Source organism: Miniopterus natalensis, chromosome 17 (genome assembly GCF_054644295.1).
Source record: "Miniopterus natalensis isolate mMinNat1 chromosome 17, mMinNat1.hap1, whole genome shotgun sequence".
Classification (NCBI taxonomy): domain Eukaryota; kingdom Metazoa; phylum Chordata; class Mammalia; order Chiroptera; family Miniopteridae; genus Miniopterus; species Miniopterus natalensis.
This window is the reverse complement of record NC_142097.1, coordinates 28,237,234-28,259,919: the sequence shown is the minus strand read 5'-3', so window position 1 is coordinate 28,259,919 and position 22,686 is coordinate 28,237,234. Positions and strand designations below refer to the sequence as shown.

The window sequence follows — 22,686 nt, the reverse complement described above, 5'->3', positions numbered from 1 at the left end:
TAGTGTAGTGATATTAGAAGATGACTAGAAGGCAGAGCACAAGGGGTTATTTAGATTGATTAGTAAGGGAAAGCTTTCTAAAGTTTTGGATTAAATCCATGGTATTAAAACATTGGTTTAAAAATTGAAGAGATTTGTGATATATCCACACAGTGGACTATTACATAAGAAATTCTCATACATGCTACAACCTGGATTAACCTTAGCAACATTATGCTAAGTAAAATAACCCAGACACAAAAGGACAAATATTGTATGATTCCACTTATATGAGCTGTCTAGACAAGGCAAATACATGAAGACCGAAGTAGATCAGAGATTACCAGGGGCAGCAGGGGTGGAGGTGGGTTATAGGACTATTGTTTAATTGGTGCAGCTTTTCTGTTTGGGTGATGGGAAAGTTTTAGACAAGGACAGTTTTGAAGGCTGTACAACATTGTAAATGCCAATGAATTGTACACTTAAAAATGCTTAAAATGGCAAATTTTATTACTACATATATATATTTAATTACAATAAGAAACTTTGTGATAAGAATAAAAACAGCTTTCTAAATTAAAAAAAAACTGAAAAGGTTTATCTTTATATTGCAAATGCTTAGTTTTTAAATGCCTTATTAATACTTAAAGCACTGTATACATTTAGGGTGATTAATTTTCAATAGTGGTGGACAGAAGTCTATATTTCAAATAGCAAATATAATTAGATATCATTAGATTCATTGGTTTTAACCTCATTAGGTGGCTTCCTGAGAGCTCATATTAAGAACAGAAGCATCATTTCTGACATTTTCATGTTTTCTTATGCTTGTGTTAATAGAAATATTATCTTTATTTTTAAAGGTACTTGTCTACTTTGTGAAGGTTAGTTTAAAAAAATTTAAAGCTACAGTCTTGGCAGTATATTCAAATAACTATTTGTCTTATCTGTACACTCTTATTTCAAACCTTAGTTGCTTTTATGGAGAAAATGCTAGTTATTTGAGTTCACTTAGCATTAAAAGAAGGTTTATCTGTGTTTTTAGGAGCACGAGAGACAGACTACCCTGCAGGAGAAGAGCTTTCAGAATCTGGACAGGTAGACAAAGCATCTTTATCTGGAAGCATGACAAGCAATAGCTCAGCAGAGACAGACAGCCTGTTGGGAGGCATCACAGTGGTTGGTTGTTCTGCAGAAGGTGTGACAGCAGCTGCCACCCCCCCTAGTACCAACGGTGCTTCTCCAGTGACAGAAAGGCCACCAGGTATAGCTGTCCTCCTTACATACCATTTGTGTAGCATCTGAGCCTATTCCAGATGCTTCATGATGGACTTACTTTATTACTATTTTTAAATATATATTTATTGATTTCAGAGAAAGGAAGGGAGAGGGGGAGAGAGAGATAGAAACATCAATGATGAGAGAGTCATTGATCACTGCCTTCTGCATGCCCCTATTGGGGATCGAGCCTGCAACCCTGGGCATGTGCCCTGACTGGGAATCGAACCATGATCTCCTGGTTCATAGGTCGATGCTCAGCTGCTGAGCCATGCCGGCCGGGATAGATCTTGAAGTAATAAGAATCAAAGAACTTAAAGAAGATGCTGTGAAGTCATGACTTCTTAATATCATGATGCAGCGCAGAGGAGGAGGGTGGAGTGGAATTCTCTAGCGAGGGTTTGTGCAAGGAAATAATTGGGAGAAAAGTTCGAACTCCGAATGGTTAGCATGTTTTATTTATTTTTTAGAAAAGGAAGCAGAGAGTAGTGAGATTGATGAAAATGTTCCAACAGCAGAAGAAGCAACTGAAGCCACAGAAGGCAATGCTGGGTCAGCTGAAGACACCGTGGACGTCTCCCAAACTGGAGTGTACACAGAGCACGTCTTTACAGATCCTTTGGGAGTTCAAATCCCAGAAGACCTCTCACCAGTGTACCAATCAAGGTATCCAAATGGGTCACCAATTTAGGAAACCGTATTAGTGCACACATTAAAGGAACCAAAATAACCTCAAATAGCCACATATTCCCACTAATTGGCATGGTTGTGGCAGACTTAGGTGTTATTACTTATTCCCACTGTCTTCAGTTATTCCTTCGTCTTCATTCTCTCTGGCTATTTCCCCCAATTTGTTCTCTTTTCCTTCCAACTTAAGAAAAAAGTCTTGTTTATAAAATGTATTAGAATCTTCCTGGTCATTTTCTCCTCTAGAATGATTTTTTTTTAATTGTCGTGCTCACTGTCTTTCGTTCTATTAATAATTCTTGCTATTTTAATCCCACCCCCACTTTCACTCCCACTCTAGTTCAGTGAAATTGGCCATTATTTCAGTTTCCCATGTGGGCTTGAATGACCTATTTGAGTTTAGTTTTCTGGCAAACATTTTATTAAAAAACAGTTTGTTTTAGGCTCTTTCTTGAAAAGGTTGGTTAATCTAGGTCCATTTAGTGAATGCTTTAATTTTCTTTCTTTCCTACTCTAGGTCTTACAGAAAGCTGATAGGGTTTTATCTAAACTGGATTCTTTTTACAATTTAATATTTTTCCTCTAAGTGTATAGAACAACCAAAATGTCTTAACATTTCATTGTTAATGTGGGAGTAAAGTCCTGCCCTGGCTGGTGTGGCTCAGTTGCTTGGGCATATCCCGTGCACCGAAAGGTTGCCAGCTCGATTCCCGGTCAGGGCACAGCCCAGGTTTCGGGCTCGGTCCCCGGTAGGGGGCGTGTTGGAGACAGCTGATAGATGTTTTCCCTCTCACATCGGTGTTTCTCTCTCCCTCCCCCTCTACCTTCCTCTCTAAAGATCAATTTAAAAAAAAAAGAATAAAGTCATCTTTTTAGAATTAGTATGTTTATCTGTCTGTGTTGAATTTGATAACCAGTCATAATCTCTATTACATGTGACAGTCTGAGAGAAAGAAGGCTTGGTGAATGCAAGCTTACTAATGTATTTGAGAAAACCCTGTATTTTGCCCTCCTTTGTGAGTATGGGTGTGGTTCTAAAACATCGTTCCTTCCTCTTTTCTCCTTTAAAAAACTTATAAAATGCACCGTAAGCGTGAGGGAGACCTGTGATTGTAATCTGGGGACTCACTGCTGTATTTCATTAGCACTTCTTAACTCCCTATTTGCAACTTGGTCCTCCTAGTATGTTAATGTTCTTCTCGTACATTTGTTGAAATATTTATTGTGAGCATTTAACTTTGGCTTTTCTGGAATTTTTGTGTTTGATCTTTTTTCTTAAACTGTGAACTAAAGTGTGGAAATGACCAATTCCTGAAAACTAACTGAGCACACTCAGCTGTTTTTCCTTTTGTCCCACCTTTCCCAGTAATGACTCAGATGTGTATAAAGATCAAATATCAGTGTTGCCAAACGAACAAGACCTGGTGAGAGAAGAGGCCCAGAAAATGAGTAGCCTTTTACCAACTATGTGGCTTGGAGCTCAAAATGGCTGGTAGGTGCCAACTCTTAATATTAGAGTATCTTTAGTCTTTTAGCTTTCCTTTTGAAATCAGAATTTAAGTAAAATGTCCTACATATAACTACAAACAAAGTACATATTAGGGCAAAGAATTTCATATACACATAAATTTTGAGATTATATTGCAACTGTCTCATAAACTGGACTTGCATTGGTTCTGAATGGTAAACCATATGTTTCTCTGTCACAGTGTTCCCTTTATATAATGTTCTTGGAAGAACAGGTTAATAAAATTTTTAAATCTGGGTGATCCAGAAATAGAAGATCCTGAATAGCAGAGACAGAATTATTGATGCATATATAGAAGGTTTATGTAGGCTAGAGTTTGTTCAGGAAATACCAAGGATTAAACTAATGCATTTGGCTGCAGGAAGACCCAAAACCAAACATACCTTTTCAGTAGAGTTACTAGGAAAACCAGGACAGATCAGTCGGAAAGCTTAGAAGGTGATAACAAATATTATTTCGTGATTTGCTCGCATTCTAGTAGTGTGAGGGTCTTACAGACTTGTACATTTCCTATGGTTAAGCAAGGTCATAGTGTGTCTTCTCCACAGGGGTCTAATACTATAAAATGAAGGGCTGGCAAACTTTTTCCATAAAGAGTCAGATAAAAGATATGTTAGGTTTTATGGTTGTATGATCTCTGTAGCAACTTCTCAGTTGTGCTGTTGTGGTGCAAAAGCAGCCATTGCATTGATAATATGTAAGTGGGTTAGTGGGGCTGTGTTCCAGTAAAACTTTATGGACACAGAAGTGTGAATTTCATACACTTCTCATGTCATGAAATACTCTGATTTTTTCCAACCATGTAAAAACCACTTTTAGCTCGCAGACTGTACTGAGATAAGTGGAGGGCTGTCATCACAAAGTTGTAGTTCAGTCTAGTAGAAGAGTAAGATCGTTTTCTAAAAGGATTTTTGCCAAGGATTCTGAAGGGTGGGGTAACTTGAAGCAAACTGCCCCTGCATTATTCTCCATGTTCCTGTTTGCTTTAGCAGCCTGTTTCTCTGCCCTAGGCCTACCTGTGCTCTCATTGTTTTTTTCCTGAAATGTGTATGTTACTCCTCCTTCCCCCTGAAGGAGCTTTGTGGTCATTATTAGAGATGAGCAATGACTTGATGTTCTCTATGCCTTACCAGTCTTGATTTTGTTCTTGCAGTTTGTATGTCCATTCATCTGTAGCCCAGTGGAGGAAATGTCTCCATTCTATTAAACTTAAAGATTCGATTCTCAGTATTGTGTAAGTTTTGTTTTAGAAATTCTTCCTTTTAAAAATACTATATTTTGGTATAAACTAGATTTTAAGACTATTAAAGCTAACATGTACTTCGTGACTAAATCAGAATCCAGCCTTTTTTTACCTTTATAGAATTAGAGAAGTTGGGTGAGATTAAAACCTCACCATGCTGTGAGTGCCTTAGTACCTTGGGGGAGAAACCAGTCAGTACCTGTTAATACTTGTTTTAGAGTATTCTTTATACTCTGAATATGTTCACTAAGGCATTTACTGGAACTTTTCTATGTGCTGACTGTTGAAAGTCAGTTTGTCTCCTAAGTGACAGAGCTGCCTCTGTTAGTTCCACTCAGAGTGTGTGTCTCTGGTCTGTGGACCTTTTGTCAACAGTCTGTGATGAGAGGAGGAGTTTGTGCCTGATAGTGAACATCTGGGGTCCACACATGCTGTTTATTGAGTTCAGCTGACATTTCTATAGCAGGCTTTCCCAATGAAGAGAAGAGCGGCTCACTTAGGTTCTGATGTGAGCTCCCTCATCTGTCATGTGCTGGCCCTCTGAGAGCTTCTGAACTAGTTCAGTGTAGATGGTCCCTTCTGTATTCCCGATGGAGAGGTCTGAAATCCTCTTTCCTGTTCGCAGACACGTGAAAGGAATTGTGTTAGTGGCCCTGGCTGATGGCACCCTTGCAATCTTTCACAGAGGAGTTGGTGAGTTATTAGGAATCTGTAACCTGGGCATATTCTTAATTGGAGGAAATGTCTTGCAGAAGCATTTTCAAGCATGTTGGTTTCTTATGTTTTAAAGAAATGATGCTTAATAGAAGAAAGAATAAAGGTTTAAACTGAATAGTAACAATATATGACAACAATAAATATGTGAGTGCCTGCCCAGAGGTGTGCATTAATAGTATTCCTCAGTGAAAATATGTTTACCATAATGAGCAAACAGTTTAGCATTTCACAGCTCTCGCACATAATGTCATACGGAGGTGCTGGTTTTTAATTGGGAGAAATTTAGTGAGAGGATATGTTTTCTTTTATCCGGTATTTAAAAAATACTACTTACATTCAATTACATTGCATGCACTTACATTGGGTATTTAAAAATAATTTTTAATTGGGTAAAGTTTAATGATTTTCATGTCATGTTATTTATATTCTCCCCTTTAAAAAAAAAAAAAAAAATCTTTATTGATTTCAGAGAGAGGAAAGGAGAGGGAGAGAGAGATATAGAAACATCAATGATGAGAGAGTCATTGATCGAGCCCACAACCCGGGCATGTGCCCTGACCGGGAATTGAACCCCGATCGCCTGGATCCTAGGTCGACCCTCAACCGCTGAGCCACGCCCCGGTGGGCTATATTCTTCCCCTTTGAAACCAGTGTTTCTGCAGGCAGAGCACTGATGGTATCAGAAAACCTGACTTGAGTGAATTAAATTAAGGGAATTGAACATGTAACACTTCATAACTCCTTGGTACATGTATCAACCTGAAATGATACTTCATTTCCTACCTGCAAGATTACTAGATCAGGGGACTATTATAAAAAAGTAGATACACTAAATTCAGCTTTTGACAAGGCTTTCCCCAAGTCTCATATCCCTTTGGGCTTGAAGAAATGTGAGGTCGATGGAGAATATTTAGGTGGGTTTGTGACTGACCAGTACCTAGAGAAAGCTGGTTGATGACCACATAACAAAAAGAGGGAAAGTCTTCTGTTTTACCTTGTTCATGCCCTTATGAGGGGGTTTCTACTGTCATCCTCATTTTATAAACGGGGAAACTGAGGCAAAGTGTTTTAGTGATAGCTAGTAAGTTAAGTGGAAGAGCCTAGGGGAAAATGGAAGTAAATGTTTTGGTAAACTGAATCCAAAATTATGTTGAATGGACAAAGAGGAGTTAGAATGAAGGCTCCATAAACATGTGCCAAGAATGCTTGGGTTTGAAAGGAGAAGCCATGGAACAAAGAAGTTGTACTGGATTCTGTGTTCCCGTTGGGCAAAGCTATAGACTAATGGGTGATTACTTTTGAGGGGGCAGACTTTAGCCAGGTGTGGGGAATGTTTTTCTGTCAATTACAGCTTTCTGAAAATGGAACAGCTACTTTGTGAGGTGGTGTTTTCTTTCCCTAAAATTATTCAAGCAAAGCAAGCTTCCCATGGTTGGTCTCATTTGTATTCTGTCAACACTAAAATTATAGTACACATGACTCCTAAAGTTGCCCTTGACTTACCCAAAAAAATATGTCAAAAGGCAACCGAGTGAGATAGGTATGTCCACAAAATAATCTTAATCCCGTCTAATTTTAAAAATATTATTATAAACAGATAACTTATAACTGACATTATCAATCACTGCTCTTGAGAGCATGATTGTCCAGGTGTTGGGTGGCAGGTTGGGCCGAAGACCTTTGAGGTCTCTTCTAACTTTGCACTTTATAGAATAAGAGAACTCAGTTTCTGCAAGTAAAAGATACACAGAATACATAGTATTGGGGGGTACTTCATGAATAAATTTAATTGTACACCCTAGTAGAATGTTTTTTGTGTTGAAATTCAGTAAAAGGTGGTATGCAATAATTAAACATCTGTCTCTTATTTTAAAGATGGGCAGTGGGATCTGTCAAACTATCACCTGTTAGATCTTGGGCGGCCTCACCATTCCATCCGATGCATGACTGTGGTACATGACAAAGTCTGGTGTGGCTATCGGAACAAAATCTATGTGGTTCAGCCAAAGGCCATGAAAATCGAGGCAAGTTTACCCATGTTGTCTCTACTTACTGAATTTGTATTTTCTGCAGATTCTAAGACTACTTATTTTCAGCTTCTTCAGAAGCTGTTTCCTGAATCTGTGTGTTTTAGTGATACATTGATGACATCTGGCCACTTTTGGCTATGAGGGTGGGAAGTGTTTTAAGGAACAGGGTTAACACACATATGTTTAAATATGTGTCTGAGTGCCTCTAGGTGCCTGTGTGTATTGTTTGAATGTGTAGTTCTTGGTTTGTTTAATTACGTGCAGGTCGTGGGGAAGGAGGAGCCCCACGTCTCAGCCTCCCCGTATGTATTTATGCAAATCCATATGTGTGTGTGTCAGAGACCTAGAAATAAGGTTGCAGCAAGCATTTGTGTAAAAACAAGAACCTCTCAGCATTGCTTTCTTTAAAAAAGTTTTGCAGCAATGTATAAATTCTAATTTTTTTTTTTAAAGAAAACTTAAAGTAGGAAAATTTTAAGGTGAAAAGTCTCCTCCTCCCTTTGTCATTCCCTTACCTAAAAGTCCCAAAGTGAACCATTTGGTGTTTATTTTTCTTATTTGCAGATATATATACACACGCAGCAGTGCAGGTTCCTTTTTGTTTAATTATAAATAGGATCTCACTTCATGTATATCTCTGCAACCCAACACAATCTTGAGATCAAGTGCTTTTGTTGAACGCTGACATGTGGCATGCGTGTGCCAGCATTGCTTCCGTACGTGAGTCACCTTTACAGCGTTACAGTCCAGCATCTTTTAGTTCTTGGTCCTTCATTTTGTTTTCAGTTCGGGATAAGAGCTTTTGTGTAGAGAAGAATGATCGTATTTAGTGACCACTGTTTAGGCTCCTCTTTTAATATACATTCTGCCAAATTTTTGTGCAGATTAGCACAGTTCTTAAACACAAACTCCTACATAACAAAAGTAACATTGTGATTGACCAATCTTTCCTAGAAATCATTTGATGCACATCCCAGGAAGGAGAGCCAGGTGCGGCAGCTTGCGTGGGTAGGTGACGGTGTGTGGGTCTCCATTCGTTTGGATTCTACTCTCCGTCTCTATCATGCACACACTTACCAGCATCTGCAGGATGTGGACATTGAGCCTTATGTAAGCAAGATGTTAGGTAAGCTTCCAAAGCATTTTATTTTTGTCAATTAAAGAAAATGTTTTCTTTTTAAATGTTCTCAAATGCTGGGTGGAAACAGTGAATAAGTTGCCTGAGGAATAGTGAGCTCTTATCAGTGAAAGTGTCAGGCAGATACTCCGTCTACCCTGTGGGGAACTGATAAGTCTGCCTCCAAAAATATCTTCTTTTTTTTTTTAACATATCTTTATTTCAGAGAGAGGAAAGGAGGGGGAGAGAGAGAGATAGAAACATCAATGATGAGAGAGTCCTTGATTGGCTGCCTAGCCCGCAACCCAGGCATGTGCCCTGACCGGGAATCGAACCCCCAATCTCCTGGACCCTAGGTCCATGGTCTACCGCTGAGCCATGCCCGGGCTGCCTCCAAAAATATCTTCAGTCAATTACTTCTTTATCTCTGGCCCCGGCCCTGTAAGCCAGGCCACCATCTGTTCCTGCCTCAGTAACCATGAGCCTCCTAACTGGCCTCCGTTTCCATTCCAGTATGTGCTGCATAGTAACCAACGTGCAGTATCGCCACTTCCTCTTATGTAAGCCCAGCCACTTTTAGAATATTACTGCCTTTAGGTGAGGTGGCATTTGTGATGTGACCAGAGGAATTGAAGTGGCTGGGCCACTCCCCTCACTCACTCTGTTCCACCCACACTGACTCAAACTCCACATGTCCTCCCCATCTCGGGGCCCTCGCATGCTGTGCCCTCTGCCTGAGAAGTCCTTCTTGGTCCTTTTACTTGGCTTTCAGACCAGAGCTTACGCGTCACACCCAGGAGAGGCCTCCTCTTCCCTCCCAGTTTGTTTAGGTCCTCTTGCTTTTTCTTTAAGGCCTTGTCATCGTGGCTACGCTGGTATTATGTGGTGCTTGTTTATACCCCTCTCCCCCATGTACTGTAAGCCTGGTGAAGGGCGGGGACCGCTTCTGGCTTGTTTTCTGCTCCTAATGCAGAGCTATATGACTACTAGGGATGCCATTAATGATGCCTTTAGGAGGAGAGGTTGAGCTGCATCAGTGGTTTTTAACCTTATCAGGGTCTTTGCCCTCAGAAAACCTGATGATAGCTATGTACCCTCCCTGGAATCAGGTGTATGTTCACATAGACAGACTCATTGCAGGGATGGACTTTGACCATAGGTTTAGACTAATGAAGGTTCTAAGACTATTTCTGAATAGAGTTAAGACTCCTTCTAACACTGTGATTCTATAATCATACTCTCAGTTCTTACAAGTAAAACTTGAGTGACTAAAGGCTGTTTGTTTTAAATGTATTATCTGTTTAATATTTTTGCCTCTTAAATCCCAGAAAATAAGATCAGTGTAAAAATTCCCTTGGAAAAAAAAGTGCATTGATTCTCCCTAAATTACATGCCTGCGGTTTCTTAAAATTTGTAGACTGCCATGGAACCTGTATATGTGAATGAGGAAAGCATGTAAGTTTTGCCAGCAAAGATTGTTTTTATCTGTGCAAAGACATTCAAGGCAAACCAGAACTCTTTCAGTATATAAACTTGAAGGACATTTGATATCCTGATTTAGTAAACAGTTTTTATTGAGGGTTTTTTGTTTTGTTTGGTGTTTTGGTTTTGCAGCTTCCTGATTAAATCCTGTGTCATATTTCCTGAGCCACAGTGTCTTCCTTCTAAATGATAATGTGAGAATTTTCTTTTCCCATTAAGCATGAATTGTGAGATAGGCGATAAAGGCAAATGAGAGTTTGCATTGATGCCTTCCTTCAGGAAACGGCCCACTAGTTCTGGCCACACTTCCTCTCTGTTATATTAACCCACTACTCTGAGGGACCTAGAACCTAAAACATTATCTGCTCTAGTTTCTTAATGAAATGTTTTCCTCCCCGCTTTGCAGGTACTGGAAAACTGGGCTTCTCTTTTGTGAGGATCACAGCTCTTATGGTGTCTTGCAATCGTTTGTGGGTGGGGACAGGAAATGGTGTCATTATCTCCATCCCACTGACAGAAAGTAAGTATATTTTCATTCACCTAACTGTCACTGTGCAGACTGGAGAGTTGCAGGGAATGATCGTGTCCTGAATTTGGGCAGAAGGAACTGTTCTGGTATTGGCAACTCTGGTGATTCAGAAAATCAAGCTGGTGGCGGAGAGCTAACTATTGTTCCTTCACTCTTTCTATGCAACTTATGAACTGTAGCAAATAACAGTTCCCATGTATCAGGACCAGTATTTATAATTAGAAGTTTTTCATTCTGAGAAGCTTTTTTTCTCACTTCGGGAATAACAGTACTGCTTCCTGTTTGAAATAAATATCGAAGTCCATTTTTCTTGCCGCTGTATTACACCAGTATCCAGAAACACTGCTAGTGTTCATCCTGGTTTCTCAGATCTCCCCGGCAGTTAGTTTAGGATGTTCCCTTTGGCTGACTCAGGGTTTAGAGAAAGTCTGGGAGAAGTTTCTCAGGTTAGCAAGCCCTTCCTTATGATGCAGACAAGTCATCTATCCTGTATTTGAAAAGAATGTGAACAAAGTGTACATTGTATGTTTTTTATATTATGTTCCATTATTATTATTTTTGTGAACAAAATATACATTGTGTGTTTCTCCCATTATGTTCCATTACATTGATCATTCATTAAATAAGTGTTTTTGTGTTGCAAAATTCACGGGCAGGGAATGGTTTGAAAACAAGTGCTGTAAGCCCATAAAATAAGTTAATGAAGAAACACCTCAGAGTCCTCCTGCCTTTTTCAGGGGAAGGGAAGGGGACTGGAAGGTGGTATATCTGGAGCCTTTAAAGATCCTAAGTTCTTAATCAGTTACTTATAAGTCTTATAGACCACTTATATTCTAAGAGATCCTTGGATTCCCCAGAGTTCATTCAGTTCTTTATAAAAGTGACTTCCATTTTAACAATGTTATTTTGAACAGGATTTCTTTTTAAAAAAAGGGGGGGGGGGAATATAAGCATTCAGGAAATACTCCCCATTAAGTTCTTATTAAATCATGAAGCACTGAAGTTGCTTTAGGATTGAGAAAAACAAAATCACAGTAAATCAAATTGTGTTTTTTGAGCCAGAGAAATTGTAGAGAGGCTTTGGTAAGAACTTTGAGTAGTTACTTGGTATTTTACCAAGTTGGATTTGGTTAAGAGCTTTGGGCTCCAAGTTGTCAAATGGAAGACCCTGAGAGTGGTGGCTCATAGTAATTCTTCTCCCCCTGTCGTGCACCTCTCCATGTCCCCTTTCCTCCTCTCTCACTGTAGCTGTAATCCTCCACCAGGGACGTTTACTGGGGCTGAGGGGTAAGTGCAGATCCTGAACCCACTCTTCCTCCTGGCTTCTGATGGCCACTGCGAGGCTGTTCTCACATCTCTAGATGCCCTCCTGAATGTTCTAAATGTCAACCACTTGCAGTCACTGCATCGCAGCAGGTGTTTTTTGTTGTTTTTGACATCTGTTACATGGCCACCCAACTACTGCTCAGCGGCTTATTCTGTTTATCATCTTTTGTTGCAGCTGAACTTTCTTTCAGACTTTTTTTCCTTCCAGTAAAAACATGAAACGTCTCTTAAAACTGTCATTAATCTACATTGTTTACTCTTGTTACCAGTCATGTTTCTTTCATTCATTTACTGGCCCATGGAATGGGGATGTTTTGTGAGTCTGGTCATTCTAAAACATTCCAACAAATCATTGGTCTGGTGTCAATAAAAGTTACTCTATTGTAGTGGCCGGATCCTTTTAACCACAGCTTTTTACCACTCCCCTCCAGGGAGGTAGTCTTACCACGGGGGAGAAAAATCAGAAGATAAACTATAAAAATTTTATTTAAAAATATGCCCATTTACTTTATGTACTGGTTAGTTTAATAAAATGAGGATTCAAAAACAAAATAAAACAGACATTCCTAAGATTCAAATCTGTTTTCTTTTGTTAACTAAAATGACTTTTAAAAAAATTACTAGATATGTTTAAAAAGTAAGCTTAGTTCTTGCTAGACTGGCAAACTCCCTCCTCCATTTACTGAGGTACTTAGAATAACTCGCATGCTCTCTCCTTCCAGCTTTGTCTTGATTTGGCATCGCTGCCTTTGTTTTACCTCAGCTGGCTATAGCTTTTAGATAATATCATAAGGATTAACCAGTAACCTCTTGCATCATTACAGCTTTCTCGGGGAAAATATTTGTATTTGGTTTTTCTGTTGCAGCAAATAAAACCTCAGGAGCACCGGGAAATCGGCCTGGAAGTGTGATCCGAGTATATGGTGATGAAAACAGTGACAAAGTGACTCCAGGGACGTTTATACCCTATTGTTCAATGGCACATGCACAGCTTTGCTTCCATGGGCATCGGGATGCTGTGAAATTCTTCGTGGCCGTCCCAGGTGAGTTAGATTATGCTGTTGAGAAGTTGTGTGTCATTTTCTCTCCTCGTCCCTTGGTTCCACTACCTGCACAAATGCTAAGTACTAGAATTACAGATAATTTCACTATGATATATGAAACGTTCTATAATGGAGGTGGGAATAAAGCGCTGTAGAGTTATTTTGAATTAAATTGTTTTGGAATCTCTCCTCCACCCCCCAAAACAAACTTACTGATTTTTATTTAAGAAGCCTGCTTGCTTTTGAAAAACAGTGGTATTATTTTGTCACTGCAGAATACCAAAAATGGTCTCGGCCTAATAAAGGAGATTGCTAGAAAGAAATGGTCAAGGTTTTGTGCAGGAAAACATGGAGAATGTGCCCTGGTACCATTGGCAGTGTTGTGGCAAAGAGCAGCAGACTGGGAGCCTGGGCCTCCACCTTCCCACCTGCCTGTTACTTTGAGCAAGTCGCTTAACCTCTGAGACTTGTTTCCTCATCTCAAGTGGATGTGATTAATAGCTGCTCTCTGCCTGCCTCATTTGTTGTAAAAATTAATGAAAGTGCTTTGGGAACTGTAAAATACCACCTAGATATAAAAGGCGGTAGTGGTGATGTCCAGTGAAAAACATTCTGTCCATTGAGAACACTAGCATGGTGTTACTGACCATCTGTAAGCAGGACCGATGTTTTGAATTTTCCCCCCATAAGAGGCAAGTTTATGAGTTAGACAAATTTCAAATGTGACTTTGTCACACCAACTAACTGTAGCATTGGACATAGTGTCCGGGTGTAGTAATTAGGGTTCTTCAGAGAAACAGAACCAATAGGGTGTGCGAGAGAGAACAAGAGGAGGGAGGAGGGGCGAGAGAGGTGAGGCAGGTGGAAAGGGGAGATGTTTGGATTTATTTGTTTTAAGGAATTGACTCATGTGATTATGAGCGCTGGCATATCTGAAATCTGCAGGCCAGGCTGGCATACGGGAGACCCAGGAAAGTTACTATTGCAGCTGAGTACAAAAGCAGCCTGGAGGCAGAATTCCCTCTTCCTTGGGGGAGCTATCTTTTTCTCTTAAGATCAGCAAATGATTGGATGAGGCTCACCCACCTTATGAGAGTAATCTGCTTCACTCGGAGTCTACTGACTTGAATGTTAATCATATTTCACAGCAATATCTAGCCTGGAGTTTGACCAAATATCTTGGCACCTTGGCATAGCCAAGTTGACACAGAAAATTAACCATCACACCTCTTTTCCCACGGGTGTTCCACAGATTAAATGATTAGTGTGCATAGTGCAGGGCTGGCACATGCTACCCTAGTTACTCAGTATCCTTAGCAACACCGTAATGAGTTGCCTGAAACATGCATCTTATGTATTTGTATAGTTATTTCCTTAGGATAAATTCCTAGAAATGGAACAACCAGTAATAGTGTTTTCTTTCTTTCTCAAAGAAAGAAAAAATATGTCATAGAGTCCCCTTTGAGACTCCTTTATATCCCTCCAGTCCCATTCCCTTCCCTTTTCCCCTCCATCTGTAACCATTATCGCACCAGTGTTTTTATACTTTTACTACATTTGATATATCTATAAACTATATAGTATTTTGTGGTTTTGAATTTAACTTAAATGTTATGTTACATATACATTCTTTTGCAACTTCTCATTTTTGAGATTTATTAAGTTTATACATAAAAACCTAGTTCATTCAATTAACTATGGTTCAAATATCTGAATAAATGTGCTCTATTCTATTGATGTACCTCTAGGTTTTTTTCTCCCTTCTATTAAAAATAATGCTGCAGCAGACCTTCTCGTGTATATGGGAAAGACCTTCCTGTTGGTTATAAATCTGGAAGTAGAATTGTCAACATTGTTGACCAGTTGGCCCTAAGGATTAAACCATTCAGGTTGGCTTATCAGCATACCTCTGCGCTCCTCTCCTGTGGCAGAACTAAGCAGCCTGCTAGCAGTTTTCTGTAGCAGGCCTGATTTCCTCCAGAGTAGAATTGACTAATGCCTTAGTGAGGCACTGTGGGAATAAAACTGTCCTACCCATTTCAACGTAAATTAATGTTTAAGTGTGTCACATCATGGGACTGTGTCCCGCTGTGTCCTAGGGGCATGGTCTCTGCAGTTTGACCAAAGGACAGCAGACTCTCCAAGAAAAAACAAATACCGTGCAGTCAGCTTTCTAAGAGGAATGCCATAGAGATTATAGTGTGAATAATATTTGACAGCTTCTCTCTCTACCATTTCACGCTACAGGATTCCACCTTAGCACTTACACTTTAGAACAAATGACATATTTACCAGTAACTTTATTTGCATAACCTAAATTAAAAATAAGATATACTTTTCTTACCTATGAGAGGAAAATCATGGATTTGAAATAAATATAAATATTAATTAGGAATTTCCAAACTCAGAAGGCTTAAGATGAAGACTTTTCTTAGTCTTTTACACAAACGTTCGTGTACCCTCTCAGGAGAGACACCTTTCCACTGTCCCTCAGATCAAAATATGTAGATTATAAAAGTCTAAAGCAGGCAGCTAACACCAGCCTGGCTGTACACAGATTTCATACTGGATTTTGGACCTATGTCTGCTTTTGTACAAAATGGCTTCATTTAGATCCTCAAATTGGGCTCTTAGGACCTCTCTTAATGTTTTCTGATTATGCAGAGGCTTCTAGCATCCCCAGTACTTTGGTTGTATTAGGATATACTTAACCTTTTTGTTCAAGTTTCTGAAAATATTCAGAAAAAAATGAGTCTCCCCACCCCAATCTGTGATAAGTAGTATTCACTTGTTCCTATATAAACAGGTCAAGTTATCAGCCCACAGAGTGGCAGTAGTGGCACAGACCTGACAGGTGACAAAGCAGGGGCATCTGCACAGGAGCCTGGCAGCCAGACACCCTTGAAGTCTATGCTTGTCATCAGCGGAGGAGAGGGCTACATTGACTTCCGAATGGGTAAGTCCGTGGTTCTGGGAGCTCAGATTCCACTGTGTTCTGTGACCTGGATTTTCACACATAGTAAATAAGAAACTACTCTGTTAATGATTTCTAAGGGGTTTTCTTTGAATTCTTTACTTGGAAAAGGACTTTATATATCTTTCCTTCCTTCCTTTTTTAAATTTTTATTTCTTTTTATACCAAAGTGTATTTGCTTTGTTTGAAGGGACTTTAGAAATAGCAGAGTTTGGTCCTATATTGAGTTATATGTGAAGAGCATACGCTAGGAGGTCAGAAGACAATAGGCAAATCATTCCACCTCCCGGAACTTGTTTCCTCACCTGCAAAATGGAGGAACAAGGATACTTCTATAAAGTGTTTGTATTAAAATTTATTTCACTTGTTCACTTTCTCACCTTGTAAACATTAATCATGTGCTATACTTGTGTACGACTGGCAGCACAGTAGGTTTGTTTATGCCAGCATCACCACGAACACCTGGGGAATTCCTTGCGCCGTGACATTTTGATGGCCAAGACATCACTAGGCCATAGGAATTTTTCAGTTCCATTATCTTATGGGACCACTCTCATATATATGATTCGTTGTAGACCAAAATATCATTATAAGGTGCATGACTATAACAGGATGTGAGCAACATCCTCAGAGATGACTGTCAGAACATCAGCAGCAGATTTGGAGGGAAAGAAAGAGGAGTTTGGTGTTGGACGTGTTGACCTTGAAGAGCATGGGGAGCTGGGCGTTGTCTAGGTGGAAGATGTGCACTGCGCTTTTGGGTAGAAGGGTTCTAGACCTCAGGAGGGGGGATTTGGGGCCTGTTGGCCTACAGTGGTACTAAAAGCCACAAGGGTTGATGAGTTCACCAAAGGAGAATATGTCGGAGCTAAAAGAAGAGGTTCTAGGATAGAACCCTATATTAATAATTTAAAGAATCATTAGAGCTTCTGAAGGGTTCTTTCTAAGAAAGAATGGCCCATGGCATACAAAGAAAACACAGAGTTGATGCTTTGTAAACTGTAAAGCACTGACGTAAATTTATTTATTTGCCATAAATGAAGGAATCCTTTGAAATGGCCTAAAATTTACATGATTCAAAAATTCCTAAACATAAAGTTTTAAAGGATGTAATGTTGTAGACCAGTGATAGATACTTTTTAGTTATGAATACTATAAAAAGGGGTATAAAATTCGGGGTCATGTAAAGGACAGTGACCATTATACTCTAGAATACCTGATAGGCTTATGGAAACATTTTTAAAGCGAGTGTTAATGTTAAGTTTAGGAATTGATTGATTCTGCTGACAGTAGCCAGAATGGAAGTGTAAATAGTTGACTGTTGGTGCCGAGTTCCTTTTTAAAGAGGGACTTCACTGGGCTGGGGTGATTTTCGGAGTGCAGCAAACCAGTGCAGTTGGAACCATATGAAGTATGTCATGTTAATAAAATTTCTGTGTGGTTTTTCCATTTCCACTAAAAAGTCCTTCCATTGTGGATTCTGAAAATAGCATAAAAATTGCTTAACCAGGTTTGTTGGTATCTGTAGTTAATCCGGCGTGAAAAACAGACTTGTCTTAAGGCATAGGTAAACTTTAATAGTAAATTTTTAAAAATTCAATTTGATTCTTTTTGTTTCTTTCCCTTTTTCATTTCCTGTAATATATTAACAGTGAAAAATTGATCCAAACAGTCCCATATTTATTTTTTTATATATCTTTATTGATTTCAGAGAGAGAGAGAGAGAGAGAGAAACATCATGCGATCTCCTGGATCCTAGGTCAATGCTCAACCTCTGAGCCATGCCAGCCGGGCAGTCCCATATTTTTAATGGGTTAATTAAGTAGGATGTAGAGACCTTAGGAAACAGGGTAATTTTTAAAAATAGAACCTTCAAAGTTCAAAGTAAGACAGCTCAAAAACAAATGCCAACAATCTTTTGTCTCAGCCAATTAATGTCGTTATCATTGTAACTTTTTAAAATTTAAAACCTAAACTTAATTTTTTACATTCTACCTACTTGATTATATTTCAATTCAGAGATTGGATTTTGTCTTGAGCCTCTTAAAGCATGCTCTTCTCCACAGTTGGACATTGCTTTAAAAACTCCACTAGGGGTTGGGTAAAGGAGAGCTTGGCCTACAACGAGAAATGCACTTTTTTAGCCCCACCCACCCACCTCCGTTTCTAGTTGACATTATCAATGTTTTCCCATGCCCAGCTGAAATTCAGGTGAGACACATTACAGAATTCTAGTAGATCAGAATTTGCTCCTTTTTTATAAGTGTAGGATTCTGCTGAAGAATCTGTCCCACTAGATGAGTTGTCACTGGGTTATGCCAGAATAACCCTGCTCGGCAACAGCAAAGCCAATAGATGTTCCCCTGCAGAGAGGAGTATTAACACTGGGCCTTGGGAGAGCAGTGTCTGATCAGGACTTCTAGTCTGCCTATAGCTTGGCCTCATTTCTTCATCTCCACCATGACTGGTAATTCATTACCCATCCTAAACTTGGAAATGATGGGAAGGAAACCCCAGTACATTAGGTGATGAATCTGCCGTCTCTTAGTGCTGCAGGGAGATGGTGTGAGTTTCCGTGTGCTTGTGGCAATTCCTTTGACTGGAGAACTTCACTGTCTGACAGGTTTAGTTTGTGGGGTCAATCCCCGTGCTTTCACATTCATAATGCCATCTAGTCTCAGTTCTAAGTTTGAAATAGACAAGAGTAGACTGGCCATTTGGGGTAAATACAGAATTGGACAGCTTTGCCTTCTTAGTTCCCATTTCGCGTGAACGTTAGGATACAGACATATTGGGATGAATCTCCAACATGCTACAGTGAGTTCACGGTTACCGATGTGGTCTGAAAGTGAATTACCCTTTTTGGAAGTGAGGCAGGAGGACTCCGGTTCGTGGCATTTCTCTCCCTGTGTTCTCTGCGACAGGAGTCAGGCAGGTTGTGTGTGTGCTGTTGGTGCTCTGACCACGAGCATCATGCCTGATGCACAGCAGCCTGCATTTTCCACACTCAGCCTAACTCGAGTCTCCTTATCATCCACCCACCAGGTGATGAAGGTGGAGAATCAGAACTTCTGGGAGAGGAACTTCCACTTGAACCTTCTGTTGCCAGAGCGGAAAGGAGTCACTTGATAGTGTGGCAAGTGATGTATGGCAGTGAGTGAGCCCATGGGACACAGGTGGAGACGGGCAAGCTGTCTCTTCTGCATGGTTTCTTTTCCCTTGCCTCTTTATTTAATTCTCTCTTTGTGAAATAAGTTTCACCACATAATGTGTGAGCATTTTTCCCCGTTAACTTTACATTACAGAATCTGTCTTAACGCAACAATACAGGAACTAGCTGATTTACTGCACCAGTGTTCTAGGCAATTTCAGTATGTTATGAACAAATCAAAGAATGTTTACTTTCTACAAACTAGTGAATTCTAGAAAGCAATCCAAATGTGGTTTATTCTGCCACAGCGAATGTCACTCACTTCATTTGATGGGGTCACTTTTTAGCTGTCACTAATAATGGAATTAATGGAAACACTTGATAAATGAAACTGTACCATTAAGTACAATAGTAAAGTTTTACCCAATGTATTATAAAATTGACACAAACTAATATTGGGTGGAATATCAGGATTTATCTAAATGTCCCGAGAGGGCTAAAAGCTAACTGTAAATTACTTTCACTTTCACTTTCAAATCTGAAAAATCTTGTTTATATGGTATATAAAAACTTTGTTTTCATCAGATTGGGGGGGTTTTATATTAAAGAAATTAAGACTACACTATTTAAATAAATGTTTCCTATTTCCGACTTATTAGAGCTCTAAGTTTATGAGGCCTGCTTCTCTGAATATGCTTTTTTTTTTTTTTTTTTGAGACTAGTTTTACTCATTTTCACACTAATGTGTCTGAAAGGTTTATACTTATAAGGCTTAGAAGATAGGCATCAACAATGGGAGGATTTTTTAAAAAGGAAATTGTTTGGATTCCTTGTACCAGCAGATGGTGGTGGTTGGCTGAGTTTTTTTCATGTAAAAAACTACCTATTTACTAATTGTCCTTGGGCTGCTCTAACCAGTTCATACGAGTAAAGCTGTAGTGGTGATAGGATGTGGCCTAGTGGACTGAGTGAGGGATTTGATTAGAAAAGGTCTTTTCTCTTGTTCTGTATAAAACTACAGAACAGCTTGCAGTTGATATTTTGTATGTAAATGACACACTTGAGCTTTTATGCCCTTGCAAGATTAAAATGCCATCTTCAAAGAGGAAAGCTATGCAGGGCATGACCACAAAGCCAAGATACCATGGAGTGAACGTTAACATGACATCTTTTCACTCTCAGTGCCCATTTAAAAATAGTCTGCATCTAACTGATTTCCTTGTTTAATACGTTTTTAAGAACCAGTATGCTGCAGTTCTTTCCCTTCAAGCTTCTTGAAAATGTGTGTTTACCATTTTTTACTCACTTTAAGCAAAGCTAAATATGAATTTAAGAGCTATTTTAAAAATATAAACTTGTTGGATAAAGACTCCTCATCAGGACTATCAAAGAAAAGAAAGCAGACACAGGTCTCAGTAGTCTAAGTGTTCTTAAGTACCAGAGATTGTTCCTCTGAACTGTCGTGTAAAGATATTTGTAAAAAGTACACCAGTATCTTTTACATATATACAGGATTAGGCTAGATTATCAAATACTTGAGATTTAATGAGCTGGAGGAGGCCTTTGGATCCATTTGGCCACGTGTGTCTGTAAGCACATTGTGTACACAGTAAAATGGTAGCCCCTTTAGATGGCTAGAAGGAAAAACTCTTGGTAAAAGCTGTATTAAAAGGAGAATGTTTTTGCTTGAGCTACGTACTTTTCTTCAGTGCACCAAAACTTAGGCCTCTTTTCCAGAACGTATAAGCTATGTTTTTATTTCATTTTAAATTGGAGTCATTTTTACCTTTGAAAAACCCACATTCTAAAATATTTTGGGGAATGTTGTATAAATTCACAAAAAAAGATATAGCAAAGTATTTGGGGATTTTAATCCCAAGAGTCATATCCCATTTGCTGTTCAGTCTTACAGTTTGTATGACCGAATGTAATTTAGGAAGTCAGGAGTTAAAGATGGGAAGTGCAAAGAAACCTGTTACAATGGTTGCAGTTTGCTCTTTTAAGCTTGCTGGCTTTAATTTAAGGAATAAGGGTGTGTCGGTATTTAATCTGTAAAACTGTCGTTGCCTGTGGCCCTGATCATCAGCTTCTGGGACTACAAAACGCCTGTACGATTTGTTTTAAGGGCTTGTCCTCATGTTTGTAATTTCAGCGAAATATTTTCTACTGATTGTTTTATCCGCCCCGCCCCCCCCCCCCCCAAAAACAGGTTTATATTCCTGTAATGCTCACTTTAGTCAGGGTGGCAACTGTGGAAGAAAATGCCAACATGGAAGCTTCTTGCGAGCAGCAGAGTGGTTGGTATGAACTGCCTGTAGCTTGCGCATCAAGGGCAGAAAAGAGGCTTCACTACACGGAGTTGTCTCTCCATGTTAATAAAAAAAGTTTACCCCTATTGGAAGAAATAAGGATTCCTGAGAATTTTCTCATTTTACTACGCTCGGGTATGTATGAGGTGGAACCCGGGAGACTGCCGATGGCCGCCTTGCCGACCTGCAGGAGGGGCCGTGTCCTATACACCAGCCTGGCGCTTACTGGCAGGTGCAGGGTCAGCTCCCTGTGAGGCTGGGGAGAGAATATTCTCTAGGAACCCAGGTTCAGAGCGTTTTCTCTAATTCATGTGGATCTAAAATTTTAAAATAGGAATGAATATCTTAATAGCTGCAGCTTGTTGAGAGTGTAAAAGGTTTTGAGCACAAAATATGCAGCACACCACTTTTCCAGTTAAGTGTGTTTGCACAGAAGAGGCTGAAACACATTCTCCCGGCTGCTTTAGTCCCTTCCTGGAAGGGTCGGCCTGCGTTAGAACAGACCCTTTAACAATGCGCGCCTTAGAAACAAACAGCGGAACAGTTGTCTTACAGTGTTCACTGTCCTCAAGAACGTGTGTCCTGCAAATGCTGTGGAACTGCATATTTATTTCCTTGTGAGTATTACGGCCACTACCAAAGGACTCGACCAGATTTCAGGCTCTCCTTCATCGATCATGTTTGTAATGGGAAGAGTAGAGAGAATTAAATGTGGAAATCATAAATGCTTTTCTAACAGGGTTATGCTGTTTTATAACACAAAATGTCTTTCTTTCTCTTTAAAAAATTAAGTTGTTATTAATGTCCTACATTTCTCAATATTTGAATATATATTTTAACCATTTTATGTTCTGAATTTGTTTTTTGTCCTAGATATTTTATCCGGAATTTTACTTGCCTCTATAATCTGAAAACTGGGTTCTAGATTGTCCTACGTGCTGTCTCTTGGAGGCTGAGGCTTCATTTCTATGAGCAAAAAGCTCGTTTAGCAACGTAGTTATTTCAGTATTTATTTCTATTATGGAATCCCTGGGGTTCGGAATGTAACTTTGTACATGAAATATATATAAATATGTATATGAAACATGCATGAGGTCCAGTGTATTTTGTTTGTTTGCCTTTCCTAGGAGTCTGAACTTGGTTTTTATTTGAAAGTCTGATAATCTTCCCCCATCAAACATCATTTCTGAGGGACTGCCGCCATGTGGCACTAGCTGAAGGTGAGCTGTGGAGAGTACATGAGGAACATGTCTGCCTGGCTCACGTGTTCATGAGACGTGAATAATAGACAAC

The 22,686-nt window shown here is 39.5% G+C and overlaps 1 protein-coding gene across 4 annotated transcripts in view; it reads left to right on the top strand.

The window, feature by feature from the left end:
• SPAG9 (sperm associated antigen 9) overlaps positions 1-21,278 on the top strand; it is a 94,346-nt gene extending 73,068 nt beyond the window's left edge. For 2 of the 4 annotated variants that reach the window (XM_087826213.1, XM_016203375.2), the window contains 12 exons: positions 1,025-1,243; positions 1,728-1,923; positions 3,311-3,436; positions 4,626-4,706; positions 5,341-5,408; positions 7,308-7,456; positions 8,417-8,588; positions 10,468-10,581; positions 11,839-11,877; positions 12,783-12,959; positions 15,766-15,915; positions 18,979-21,278. In XM_087826213.1, the coding sequence (XP_087682339.1) occupies positions 1,025-1,243; positions 1,728-1,923; positions 3,311-3,436; positions 4,626-4,706; positions 5,341-5,408; positions 7,308-7,456; positions 8,417-8,588; positions 10,468-10,581; positions 11,839-11,877; positions 12,783-12,959; positions 15,766-15,915; positions 18,979-19,094 (1,607 nt within the window). In that variant the 3' untranslated portion in view covers positions 19,095-21,278. The remainder of the gene's footprint in view (positions 1-1,024; positions 1,244-1,727; positions 1,924-3,310; positions 3,437-4,625; positions 4,707-5,340; positions 5,409-7,307; positions 7,457-8,416; positions 8,589-10,467; positions 10,582-11,838; positions 11,878-12,782; positions 12,960-15,765; positions 15,916-18,978) is intronic. The other 2 variants (XM_087826214.1, XM_016203376.2) reach the window with 1 other exon arrangement.
• The last annotated feature ends 1,408 nt before the right edge of the window (positions 21,279-22,686 follow it).